Genomic DNA, 13,857 nt, shown 5'->3' with positions numbered 1-13,857 from the left:
AGGTTAAAATGGAATCATGATTGTAGAGGAGTTTGCCATTCATACAATGGGACACCACAGACTGAAGTAATGCTGTGAAATATAGGAGGGCAATTCCTGCGAAACAATGCTGGAGAAGGGCGCAAGTACAGACAGGAGAATCAACATTTTAGGCATACGCCCTCCTCCTCCTTGGATGCTGCCTGACTGGCTGTGCTTTTCCAGACCAATAATTAGGATTGAATATTAAAGAACAAAGAAAATTTACAGCCCTGGAACAGGCCCTTCGGCCCTCCAAGCCTGAGCCATTCCAAATGTACTGTCTAAACTTGTCGGTCAATTCCTAAGCATCTGAGTCTCTCTGCTCCCCACCTACTCATGCATCTGTCCAAACACATCTTAAATGAATCTACCGTGCCTGTCTCTACCACCTATGTTGTCAACGCGTTCCAAACACCCACCACCCTCTGTGTGAAGTACTTGCTGCATGTATCCCCCTTACACTTTCCACCTTTCACCTTGAAGTGAGAGGTGGAAAATGGTGCTATTGGCACAAGTGGTGCTGAAAATGATCTAAGCAGAATCAAGGAAGGTCTGCATGAGTCTGGAAAGAAATGGAATGAGGGCCTGAAATTGGGAGAAAGAAAGTGGGAGTTGGCTGAAATGGATCTTGATGTTCCTGCAGTAGAAAGGGAAAATGTGAGCCTGAATTTCAACTTTTGCAGGTTATGAGCTGAGCTGGAAAGAGATATGTGAGGGTGATGGGATGGGAACTTGATTTGGATAGTCTATGATAGTCTTATGGAAGAAAAGTCCAGTCATTATTACTGTCAATATCAAAATATGAAAGATGATTATTGGGTGAGTCTCTGTACAGTCATCTCTTATCTTGTGCCTACATTCTGGACCAGTCATCTCCCTCGTGAGGAGGAACATTGAAGAAACTATGAATTAATAAAATAAAAAAAATCAATTAAAAATGTAGGTATTTAGAAACCATGAAGAAAGGGCCCTGCCAAGAGAAAGTCTAATTATCAACTTACGTGCCATCCTGACGAGTAATCGTGTACCCATACTGAGGATATTTGACAAACGATACGTTAACTCCAACCAATGGTGTTCCATCCTTTGTAAAGACTTGTCCTCTGATTAGTGAAGCTAAGCTGTGATTAAACAAAAGGCTAGTTCTAGGTTGAATATTTTCTTTTAATTTAGTAATGATACATGACATAAAAGGCTGGTTTGGTAACACACTTGAGGATTGAATACTTTGAGCAGTAGAAAGCTATGATGTATGTTTGTTATAGAAATCTCTCATCCCGAATGCAAACACACATAAATATTGCAAGTGTTAATTCAATAGACACAGATCTGCAGCAATTTACCATTGGTAAATATTGCACTGTATAAACTGTCAGCAAAAACATCGGTGTTCATGAATATCTAGGGTCAAATGGCTTCAAGTCATAGGTTATTTTTGTAGGTATCACTAATAAACAAGGCTGACTGCTTGATCATAATAAGACCTACCTAACTTAGGCAATAGGTTACTGAGACAATTGAAAATATCTCTTTCAATGTTTTTCAATTTGGAACCAATTTGATCTTGAAAAAACCACATTTATTTTCACTCAACTTAACAAAACAACGAGAACCATCAGTATTTACCCTGCAGCACACCATCCCTGGTCCTTTTTTATTCATTCATTTGTGGGATGTGGTAAGGCCAGCATCTGGTCCCAGCCCCAACTGCCATTGAATTAATTGACTTGCTAAGCTAATTCAGAAGGCAATTCAAAGTTAATCAGTGTGGATCTGGGGTCTTTGTGGGCTAGGTAAGGATGGCTAATGTCTTTCCCTGAAGGACACTAATTCTATAAACATTCTGATATATGGAGCAACATGAATTTCTCTCACAAGCAACAAATTGATACAGTTCTTCACCGCTCCTCAGCTCTACAAGGAAAAAGCTTACATTGATGGTCATTACCAATCACATTAACGAGCTGCGCAATTAGCACATTTATGTCCAGTTGCCAACATTTTCACATTTTAGCTGAACAATACTGTTTCCTATGTGGTTCGAGGAAAGTAAAGATGCATATCCAAGACTTGAGGTCTGAGAAATATTCCACAATGGAGCACTTTCCACAGCTGCAGCTGCTGTCCAATTTGTCAAAAAAGTGGATAGCTGATAGGTGTGCTCAATAACAGATGATGAAATCACTGGATACATAAATTGTGAATTTTTTGGAAGAATCACATGCAACACAGAATGCTGGGGTAATATGAACTATGCAAGCACACTTGGACCATATCTGGAAGAAATCCAAACACAGTAGCTACACTTTTTGTAAAATACTATGAAATACACAATATTGTTGAATTTCCTTTAATTTTCTTCTGCTGAAAGCAGAAGTAATCACTCTCTGTAATTAACAAGGTAATGTTGCTCGTGGTTGGTGAATTTTTACATTTTCCACTGAAATATCTACAATCAGTCATGACTGAAATTTTAATTCCAATCTTCCAATCTTCAATAACTACAAAGTATGCAATTAAGGTAGGATGGACTATTTTTCATTAGATAATTTTAGATTCAGCAATACAGCTATATTTGTATGTGATCCTTTGCCTTATGCATACTATATATTTTTACTTATCAAAGTCGAAAGCTCAGGATTTAGAACATACAGCATTTAACTGTATTGATTGTAGAAGTAGAAGAATAGAGCAGATTCCCCCTGATAGTACAGGGGGAAAGGCTTTCAATTTTTGGGACTTTGAGATCAGTTCCATGAGAAGTAGGACATGTATAGATGGTTTACGCCTCAACCGGGCTGGGTCCAAAGTCCTTTGTTAGTACTGTTGGGAAGGATGTAAAGTAACTTAGGGGTGGGAGCCAAGATCTACCATTATGCAAGATAAACAGGATGCACAAAGGATTTGGAGAGGAATATAGCACTAGAGCACGAAATGGTAAGGAATCAGTTGGGATCAAGCTAAAAGGAAATATATTCAAATCTAATTCAGGTTTATGGTGCATGTACATAAGTGCATTTTGGAGAGCTGCAGGTACAAATAGTTACATGTTAAAAGAATGTTGTGTTAATAAGGGGGACCCAACTCCAAAAGGGAAGGTCTGGATGCTAAATATCCCTGGTTACATGATGTTCAGAAAAGATTGCAAGTGTGGTAGTCTTGACTAAGGAGAATATTACTGCATTGAAGAGGGAAATAGGTTGGAAAGGCCGATGGCAGAATTTATCTGGTCAGAATTAAGAATTAGTAGAGGTACCATTATACTACCGGCTGTGTCCTGAAGGTCAGCAACAAATGGGAAAGATGTAGTGGCGCAAATTTATAGGGAAATCATAGAGAGTTGCAGAACCTGTACAGTCATGATTATGGGAGTTTTAATCATCCTAATATAAACTGGGGTGGCACTGCAGTAAAGGACAGAAAGAAAGCAGAGTTTCTGAAGTATGTTCAGCAGATTTACCTTGATCAATACCTTTCCAGGCCAACAAGGAAGAAGCCATTTCTGGATCCCATTCCAGAGAAAGACGAAAGTTTAAGTGGGTCAGTTGGGAGTACAGCAACATGTGGGGAACAATGTATACTGTGTCACAAGGTATGAATTAACTTTGGTAAAGAACCAAAAAAAGAGTAGAAAAACATAATTGAAGAAATTCCAAATTTAGAGGGTTAAGAATGCATTTGTCCCAGTTAAACTGAAATGAAATACGAGCAGGCAAAACCATTTTGGAATGATGAGCTGTGATAAGAGGAAATAGTTTGGGTAGAGCCAGGCTATATTCCCAAAGGATCCCATAGGACAATCAAGCCAGTGCTGGCTGTACAGCAAAATGACAAGATAAACATGGTAGGCATCAGGTTGATGATACAAATTGGAACCACGTTGATTATAGAATGTTAAAAGGAACAGCGAAAATAAGAGAATCAGAGGGAGGGAGAGTGAGAAGAGAATGAAATTCACATTAGTCCAAAAGTCTTTAAAGGCATATAAGTACTAGGGTAATTAGTTTGCTCAGTTAGCTGTCAGCATCATTGAACCCCATGGAAGAAAAGGAATGACAATTCAGCTGAAACAGAGAGTCGTGTTAAATGATTGATTAGTGGACTGGGGAAAGGTATTCCTGGGAATAGTATGAAGATAACTACTTTTCTTGATGTATATGAATGACATATACATCATATAATGTATAGGTACAATTGAAATAATTACATATGACACAAAATTTGGGAGTATTGTGAACTGTAAGGAGGACATTGATAGATTTGAAGAGGACAAAGAGAAGGCTGATGGAGTGGGTGATTGGGAGTAACTTTACATTTGACAGATGAGTTGAGGACCAGAGAATGCAGATTGGCAAAAGAAACAAGAGTAAACATTCTTTTATATAGTAAGTGGTGAGGATGAGTAATGTATGACATAAGACGGTGGTGGAGGGAGATTCAACTGCGGCTTTCAAAAGGGAATTAGATAAGTATTTGAAGATAACAAATTTGCCGTGTTACTAGGAAAGGACAGGGAAATGGTTTAAGAGGTGATGGCGTAGTTGTGGCAGTAGTGTCACTGGATTAGTAATCCAGAATCTCAAGCTAATGTTCTGAAGACTTGAGTTCGAAACCCACCATGACAGGAAGTGAAATTTGCATTCTATTAAAAAAAGTGGAACAAAAAAATTAGTCTAATAATGACTATGCATCAATTGTATTAAAAATATCTGACTTATTAATGTCCTTTAAGAAAGAAAATCTGCCATTGAAACCTTGTCTGGCCTGCATGTAACTCCAGACCTATTAGAATGTAGTTGATTCTTAACTCGCCTTCAGGAAATAAGGGATGCAACAGAAATGCTAGTCTGGTAGTGACACCATCTGCATAAACAAATTTTAAAAATACAAGCTTGATGAACTGGCAGGCCTCCTTCTGAGCTGTAACAATTCTATGACTTTATGCTTAAGCTTATTTCAATTCAATGGTTTCTACATAGATTCATCTGATCTTTGTTGATTTTTGAAAACAACAGAATATCATAATACTCAGTGGTGACTGAAGATTTAACTGACACTCAAATTTATTAAATGGTAAAAGAATGAATGTTTATTACAGTGACACAAAGCACATTTTGTTGTTGTTATTAAGCTCAATCATCTCCTCAAGTAAGCAGAAAATAGCAAATAATTGCATCTACTGCAAAAATACTGACGTGCAATTTCTATGAGGTTTATCAAGATTCACAGTTGCTATCTGGTCTGATTATCTCTCACCAAAACATCAGACAGATTCCTCATTTGAACCAAGAAGGCTAAGAAATAGCTTCCACAAAATAACTGAAACAAAAACAATTTCAGTCAATGTTAAAATTCCTGCCAAAAAGGTGTAAATCAAATGCCCAATAACGTAAATTGTACAAGATGTTTTGGACTTGAATTAAATGGTTTGGAAATCGCCTCAGGTACCTGGTTGCAACATAATCTGTAATAAATTGCATAAGCCTTTTTACAAATCGAGCTTTGTATAAGAACTTCTTACACGTTGTCACTATTTAAAAAAAAATACTATGGTAACATTAGACAGAAATGTCAACCTTTATCACAGTGATCATTCAACAGCACGGGTTCAATTACTGGACTGGCGGAGGTTACCATGGACTCTTCTTCTCACCCTTTCCTCTCACAAGAGGCACAGTGATGCTCAATTAAACTACCACCAGTCATCCCTGTCAAATTAGACAGCTGTGATATGGTAGGACTATAGTGTCTTTACCTTCCTTTTACCCAGTTCTGGTAGCCTTACAGCAAAATCACCACATTTATTTGGTATTCAATTAATTTGTTGACATAGGATTCAGGAATATATCTCTGGACTAATAACCCAGAGTCCCAAGCTAATTTGTTGGGGAGAAGCTTTCATCAGGATTTCCAGGCTCGGCTAGATAATTGACTCTGGCCTCCCTCACTCCAAGTAACACCCTGATATTGCCTGACAGGTCGTTAAGTTGTCATTATTTAGCCACTTAAAACCTTCAAATGGCTCATATCCGTGGATAAAATAACTTTGAGACAAGTAGGCGGTGCAGTACCCATGGTGCCCAATTTTCCCCCACCTCTCTTCCCTCACCTGCTATATCATACATGTGGACCAACACCTTGAAGGAGAAAGCTTCATTTCATAGCCCACTGTGATGATTATTCCAAATGTAGAATCACCCATAGCTGTCAAAATGGAGGTGATGGGGGATTCATTTTAACTCTCAAGAAAGCATGGTTGTGGAAAAGAAAATTCTTCACCCTTTCAAACTCAATCTATCCACTATCCATGGATAGGGATGGCACAGTGGCTCAGTGGTTATCATTGCTGCTTCACAGTGAAAGGGACTCGCTTGGGTGACTGTCTGTGTGAAATTTATACATTCTCCCCATGTCTGTGTGGGTTTCCTCTGGGTGCTCCAGTATCCTCCTATAGCCCGAAGATATGCAAGTTAGGTGGATTGGCCATGCTAAATTACCCATAGTGCCCTGGGATGTGCAGGTTTGGTGGATTAGCCCTGGGATTGCAGGATTACAGGGATTGGGTAGCATGTTGCCCTTCGGAGGCTCACTTTGGAATTGATGGGCCAAATGGCTTGCTTCCGTACTGTAGGGATTCTATGATTCTGCAAAAAACATGACCGAGGAAGAAACTGAACTCAGATTATGAAGTGAAATCTGAGTTATGAATGCAAAAAGCAGAATTTAGGGATTCTATGATTCACTCACATTTTCAATGCCTGTGAGTGACCAGTCTGCTCCTAGGGCAGACCAGTCAATGGAAGCATTTCAGTCGGCTGCATAATTCTACTTAGATAAAACTTTTGACTCACATCAGTTAGCTTTCCCATAACTCAGGAACCCAAACAGATCAAAGTAGGTAAGAAAAGCTGGATCCCCAAGCAAAGTACCTACACAGCATTGTTTGTGGCAGTTTCCTTCAAGATCAGCAGATTTACACAGATGACTATCAGTCATCCTGGCTGCTGAGGAGGAAATCTCCTGAAAATTTGCAAAAGATGGCCAGCACTTAAATTCTGCAGGATGTCCAGGGAGCCACAGTCTTCATAATACAGAAGCCAAGGTATCTGCAAACTTGCAACGGTGATGGGGACAGATACTTGTAGTCGGGCTGCAATCAAACAGTGAACTTGGCATATTTTGTTAGGAAGTTTACAAATTGACAAATTCAGAGTTGACTAACTGTAATTGTGCTGAAAGATCTCTGCTTAACCACCAGAATCAAACAAACCTATTTACAGTTTTTTAAGGTTAACCAAAAATTAAATTTGGTTTAAAAGTGAACTTCATGCATACTTTTGCTTTCACATTTATCTCCTTATCTTAACAAAAGAGAGCATTCCTTACCTGCCATTGAAAGGATTTTCCCCTGGTATTATATGAGTTCTATCTTTGCCCACTAGGAGCTTAATGCGATCGTAAAATGACCTCACAACTTGAGTCGAGAGTTCCCATTGGTTCTGCTGAATGATGTCAAGAGGGTCATGTGAACCATGACAAAGTGGGTTAGACTGACAGTTGGATTGAAGGCAGCAGTCTGGATCCATGCAATCGATCAGTCCATCTACATTGACATAAAGAGGGATACATTTATTTAGTATATTTAGATTCAATCTTGCAATAAAATAGTCATGTCCTAGTGTTACTTTCTCACACATGGGCATTTTACAAGGCTGGTCATGGCAAATGTAGTTCCATTTTAAGTCACATATTGTTGGAAATGCTGGTTCTTCAGAAGACATTTCATTCCTCTGTTCAGGAATATATTGAAGACTTCCAGTATTACAGGATAAAGCAGGATTTGGATCAGTTGGAAAGTTGGGTGAAGAAATGACAAGTAGAGTTTAATCTGGACAAGGGTGAGGTAATGCATTTTGAGAGGTCAAATGCAAGGGGAAAGTATTCAGTAAGTGACAGGACCCTTAAGAACATTGATATACAGAGAGATCTTGGAGTGAAAGTCCCTGATAGCTTCCTGAGAGTGGTAGTACATAAGGTGGTAAAGAAGGCAAATGGTACACTTACCTTCATCGGTCAGGGCATTATGTACAAAGGTTGGCAAGTCACGTTGTAGCTGTATAAGACTTCAGTTAGGCACATCTGGTCACCACACTGTAGGAAGGATTTGGAGGCATGAGAGAGGGTGTAGGAGAGTTCTATCAGGTTGTTGCCCAGATTGGAATGTATTAGCTATAAGGAGAGGTTGGACAAACTTGGATTGTTTTCACTAGAGCTTCAGAAGCGGAGGGGCACCATGGGAAGCATTGATAGGGTGGATAGTTGGAGTCTTTATCCAGAATGTAAATATCAAATACAAGGGGGCATAGGTTTAAGGTGAGAGGGGGAAATTGTAAAGGTGATGCACAAATAAAGTTTCTTACAGGTAGGTAGCTGGAAGACGCTGCCAGTGGAGGTGGGAGAAGCAGATATGATAACCAATTTTAAGAGGCATTTAGATATACACATGTACAGACAAGGAACTGAGGGATACAGATCTTATGCAGGCAGCTGGGATTAGTTTAGAATAGCATCAAGATCAGCACAGATACGGTGAGTGATGGGCCTGTTCCTGTACTGTACTGGTCGATGCTTAATATTCTTTAAGTTACAGAAAAGGTAGGAACTCTGTTTGGTTCAAGCACTTCCATGTAAAAATTCTTTAATTGGCTAATCAGACTATTACTGTTGAAGTGGTTTTATTGTGCATAAAACATCAGTTTAAAATGATTAACAGTGTAGTTTGAGATGCTTCTGAGGATTTGAAAAGATGTCATCAAAGTATTAGTGCTTCTTTGACATTCCACTGAAAGGATGAAGAGTCCCTCTGGGACTTTAAGGTCTCTGTCAATGTTACTGTTAAGTAAGCTCCTTTACAGAGATAGCTCACAACTTCTGAGTTTCTACCTCACAGATGTAGAAGTATCATATCCATGTTGACAAAATCTTAATGAAATGCATTATTGGATAACTTGTTCATGTTGAATTAGTGATAAAATTGACCTGGGGGGCATTTCAGAGTTGTCTTGTCCAATACATCTGGCAAAATACATATTTTTAAAAAATCGTTAACATTATATATTAGCGGAAAATTTCTCAACCTGTAATCCCCATCAACCCATTCCACATCTTACTTCCCAAACACCTCTGTGAAAACTGCCTCTTTAAAAAGTTGTTTAAAATTGTGTGTTTCTCAATCTCTTCTAATTATGTTTACATTGTTATTGTTGTGATTGTGAATTGAAAAGCTGGAAAGGAATTTTGGTACTCAAAGTATTGAAGACTGCTTACCTGAATAACAAATGTTATATGACAGAGTGAAATATGACAACATAACCAACAGCATATGTATATGTAAATACTGAAGAAGGTATGTTTCTTTAATAAGACAAATGGAATTTGTGATAAACACTATACTCCATAGCATCATTAAACCCTTTTCTTTGGCATATATGACAAGAAATGGTAAGATTTTACATATTACCAGTACCTCATTGATCTAGACAGTAAAAAGATTGGCTTTATACTTATTTTTGTTCTAGATTCTCATTACTGGGTAAACCTGGCAGGGTTTTGTGGAGTTAGACAGTTAGTGGACTCCTCATCTGCCCATTTTATTCTCATGAATGTCTCCCAGAGAGGCCATCAGTCAACATAAGCACGTTCATCTGTCAGCCAGTCCCATCAGAAACACCGTTACACAACAATCTCCAGTAAATTAATCTGCCACCCAATTCTACATTTATCTTGCAAACCATCAAGTATCCATCAAACTGTGAAGAACTGCCACTTCACAAAGCAGGAGGCTGAAAATTTGATATCACAGCCTCCTTAGACAGCAGCATCAGCAGAGTCTCAGTGGTGTACTATCAGCTACAAAAGAAGACTTGATGTTCTCAGGCAGTTATTGCCCCAGAGAATTAGAATCACATCAACTTTGTTATTTGCTTATGTATATCATCTATAGGTACAATATTATTGCAGTTCATTTGACTTCAGCATGATATTCTTAATCCTGAAGGCGAATCATTGTTGAATTTAATAATTATGTCAATATTTTCATCAACATTAATCTTCAATCTGGATCACTTTGGGTGAGCTGGGCAAGGATTCCTGCTCATGTCTGATTTGACCACATTTTACTGACAGAAGTGAGGTGCAGGAGCAAATGCAACAGTGCTCAGCGGTATGCTTGTCACAGAAATTAATCTGTGGAAAGCTGAAGGAAGGGCTAATCTAGTTCGTTTGACTTAGCTCTCACACAATATTAAGGTTGACAGTTTTGCTCCCTCATGTTTCAGGTCTCAATCTTTCCAGCTACACAGACGTTAACTCTTTCCCAACAAATTCCTCTAATGATGACCTTACCTCCTATGAAGATCGTCCTCCCTTTAGCATCCTACTTTATGGTTTCCCAACCACATACAGCCTGTTTCCACCTTCTTCCAAAGATAGGGTTGTACTGGCTAACTCATTATTTAATCTTTTCTTGACCCCACTGACCTTGTTTCTTTCCACTTGACTCTATTTATTTCTCCCCTTGTCGATAATCTTGTCACCTCCCATCTGTGATTCTTCTGATAACTTGTGGCTATTCCAATAATTTTCAGTTTCCTGGATCTATTGGCCTGCTCCTCCCTGGCACTGCCCAATCCCTTTACACATCCATTCTTCACCAGCATGGTCTGAGAGTTCTCCTATTCTTTTTAAACACAGGTCTGAGTACTCCCGATTCCCAACAATCTTCCTCTGCCTGGCTGACCATGTTATCTTATTAACACCTTCTCCCTTATCTTGTCTCACTTTCTCCAAATAAATGGTGTAGTCATAGGTGGCTGCATGGATTCTACTTATGCCTGTATTTTTATGGGGTTTGTGGAGCCGTCTGTGATCCAGTCCTATTCAGGTTCCCTTCCACAACTGTTTCCCTGGCACATCAGTGACAATAATGGTGCCACTTCCTGCCCTTATCCAGAACTGAAAACATTAATCAATTTTCCTTTCAACTTCCACTCATCTCTCACCTTTACTTGTCCATTTCTGACTCTCACTTTCCTTTCCTTGACTTGTGTGTTTCCATTTTCAGGCATAAGCTGTTCATTATAAATTGACCAATTCCCACAACTACCTTGACAACAACCCTTTACATCCTGCTTCTCGTAAGAACTCCATTCTACAGTTTCCCCACTCTTACAGTTTCTCTGTCTCTGTCACATCTATTCCAATGTTGTTACTTTCCACAGTGGCGCTTCCAATATGAATTCATTTTGATTGATTGATTTATTATTGTCACATATACTGAGATACAGTAATAAGTTCGTAAGTTAGCTCGCTGAGCTTGAAGGTTTGTTTTCAGACGTTTCGTCACCTGTCTAGGTAACATCATCAGTGAGTGTCTCCGGTGAAGCGCTGGTGGTATGTCAATAAACACATCGATCTAGATCCTATTTAGCTCCCCTTGAAAAAAATTGGGAAATGATATCATCAACCTTAAGAAACCAAGACCTCTAAATAGAGAGGTGGGACATAGCACCAGCACTTCACCAGAGACTCTCACTGATGATGTTATCTAGTGTGGTGCCAAAACATTTGAAAACAAACCTTCAAGCTCAGCGAGCTAACTTACATACATATCATCAACCTGAGCTACAAATCTTCTCAAGAATCATTAACAGTGATAAGTGTTGTTTTGCATGCTGACATTTGTATTTTGTATACAGGCAGATCATACCATACAAAATGCATCAGGGTAACAGAACAAAGTGCAGAGTAGCATTACAGCTGCATCGAAGGTGCAGATAGAGAGATCAGAATTAACATTTGAGACTTGTTCAGCATGATAACAGCAGGGAAGAAACTTCTTGAATCTATTTGTACAATTTACATCTTCTACCTGACAGAAGAGGGTGGAAGAGAGTATAGCCATGGTGGGAGGGGTCTTTGATTATGTTGGTTGCTTTCCTGAAGCACTGGGGAAGTAGAGTTGGAGTCAATGGATGGAAGGCTGGTTTGTGTGATGGACAGGGCTGTGTTCACGACTCTCTGTAGTTTTTTGTGGTCTTGGGAAGAGCATTTGCCATACCATGCTGTGATGCTTCCAAATAGAATCCACATCTTTGGATTGTGTGAGGAAACCAGAGCACCCAGAGGAAACCCACGCAGACATGGGGAGAATGTGCAAATTCCAGACAGAGGCTGGAATTGAACCTGGGTCCCTGGCACTGTGAGGCAGCAGTGCTACCACTGAGCCACCGTGCCACCTATTCCAAATATATTCCTCTAGATTTTGCTTTGAGCAGAGGTGAGATCTATTCTGCCATTCATACCTGCCGTAACATCTCTGCATTTCTCTCTTCTAAAATTAATGCCATTTCCTTTGCCTTTCACTGTGTGATAGCTGTGATCTTTAATTTCCCTCATCTATAGTGCATGTATAAAAATTGGTAAGTGTCCTTGTGGACATTTTTCATCAACTGAGGATTAAACCTTCAAACCTCACTGATGTTGACAGGAGCATCAATTATATGTGACTCACTCCTCTCAGTTCTGCACTCAATTCTCTTCCCTTCCTCCCAGAATGGTTTCCCTTCTGCTCACTTTCCATCCCACCAGCTCTGTGTACAAAATATCAAACTCTTCCATTTCCACGACCTCCAACATGCTACCACTACTAAACCCTGTCAACACTCCAAAGTGGCCATTCTGAGGCAAGATGATGCACTCCTTTAGTACCCTCAACAACGTATCCCCCATCCATTCCCTTTCCATGCAACTATAAGAAGTATAACAGTTATCCTTTTATTTTCTTCTTTCACAAAGTCCAATACCTCAAGCAGTTCTTTAAAAGCAAATTATTGCATTTTCAAAGAAGGGTCACACTGGATTTGTAATGTTAACTCTGGTTCTGTCTCCATGGATGCTTCCAGACGTGTTTAGTTTCCCCTGTATTTTCTGTTTTTTTAACTCAAACACTCCTTCCAGCTATAACAGTGATTTACTTGTGGTTCTTTCCATTTGGTTTATGAGTACTCGCTGGTCACAGTGCCACATCCTCTACACTGGGGCGACTAAACACAGACAGGGTGACTGCCTTGTGGAACACTTCTGCTCAGTCCACAGCATGACCCCAATCCTTTGGTTCCTTGCCTTTTGAATACACCTTCATGGTCTCATGTTCACATTTCTGTTCTAGGCTCCTGTCGTGTTCAAACAAAGCCCAAAGCAAACTCGAGGGACATCCCCTCATATCCTGTTTGGCACTTTACAGCTTTCTGGATTCAACATTGAGTTCAACAACTTCAGAACATCACCCACCATTTTGTTTGCAATGCTTCTTTTTCCTCCCACTGCCACAGTGTGTACAGAATTACTACAGAGTCCCTACAGTGTAGAAACAGGCCATTCAGTCCAATAAGTCACACCGAACCTCCAAAGAGCAACCCACCCAGACCCATTCCCCTACCCTATTACTTGACATTTATCCGTGACTAATGCACCTAACCTACACATCCCTGAACACTATGGGCAATTTTAGCATGACCAATTCACTTAACCTACACATCTTTAAATTGTGTGAGGAAACCGGAGCACCCAGAGGAAACGCATGAAGACTGGAGAATGGAGAATGTGCAAATTCCACATAGAGGCTGGAATCGAGCCTGGGTCCCTGGCTCTGTGAGGCAGCAGTACAAACCACTGAGCCACCGTGCCACCTATTCCAAATCTATTCCTCTAGATTTTGCTTTAAGCAGAGGTGAGATCCATTCTGCCATGCATACCTGCTGTATCTGCATTTCTCTC

At 39.7% G+C, this 13,857-nt stretch overlaps 1 protein-coding gene across 18 annotated transcripts in view; it reads right to left on the bottom strand.

Annotated features, from left to right (window-relative positions):
* LOC122556528 (teneurin-2-like) overlaps window positions 1-13,857 on the bottom strand; it is a 1,106,639-nt gene that overhangs the window by 78,646 nt on the left and 1,014,136 nt on the right. For all 18 annotated transcript variants that reach the window (XM_043703277.1, XM_043703278.1, XM_043703280.1 and 15 more), the window contains 2 exons: window positions 7,408-7,624; window positions 1,023-1,142 (listed from right to left, as the gene is read on the bottom strand). In XM_043703277.1, the coding sequence (XP_043559212.1) occupies window positions 1,023-1,142; window positions 7,408-7,624 (337 nt within the window). The remainder of the gene's footprint in view (window positions 1-1,022; window positions 1,143-7,407; window positions 7,625-13,857) is intronic.

The sequence above is a fragment of the Chiloscyllium plagiosum genome, chromosome 14 (assembly GCF_004010195.1).
Source record: "Chiloscyllium plagiosum isolate BGI_BamShark_2017 chromosome 14, ASM401019v2, whole genome shotgun sequence".
NCBI classification, from domain to species: Eukaryota; Metazoa; Chordata; class Chondrichthyes; order Orectolobiformes; family Hemiscylliidae; genus Chiloscyllium; species Chiloscyllium plagiosum.
This window is presented reverse-complemented; position numbering and strand designations above follow the sequence as displayed.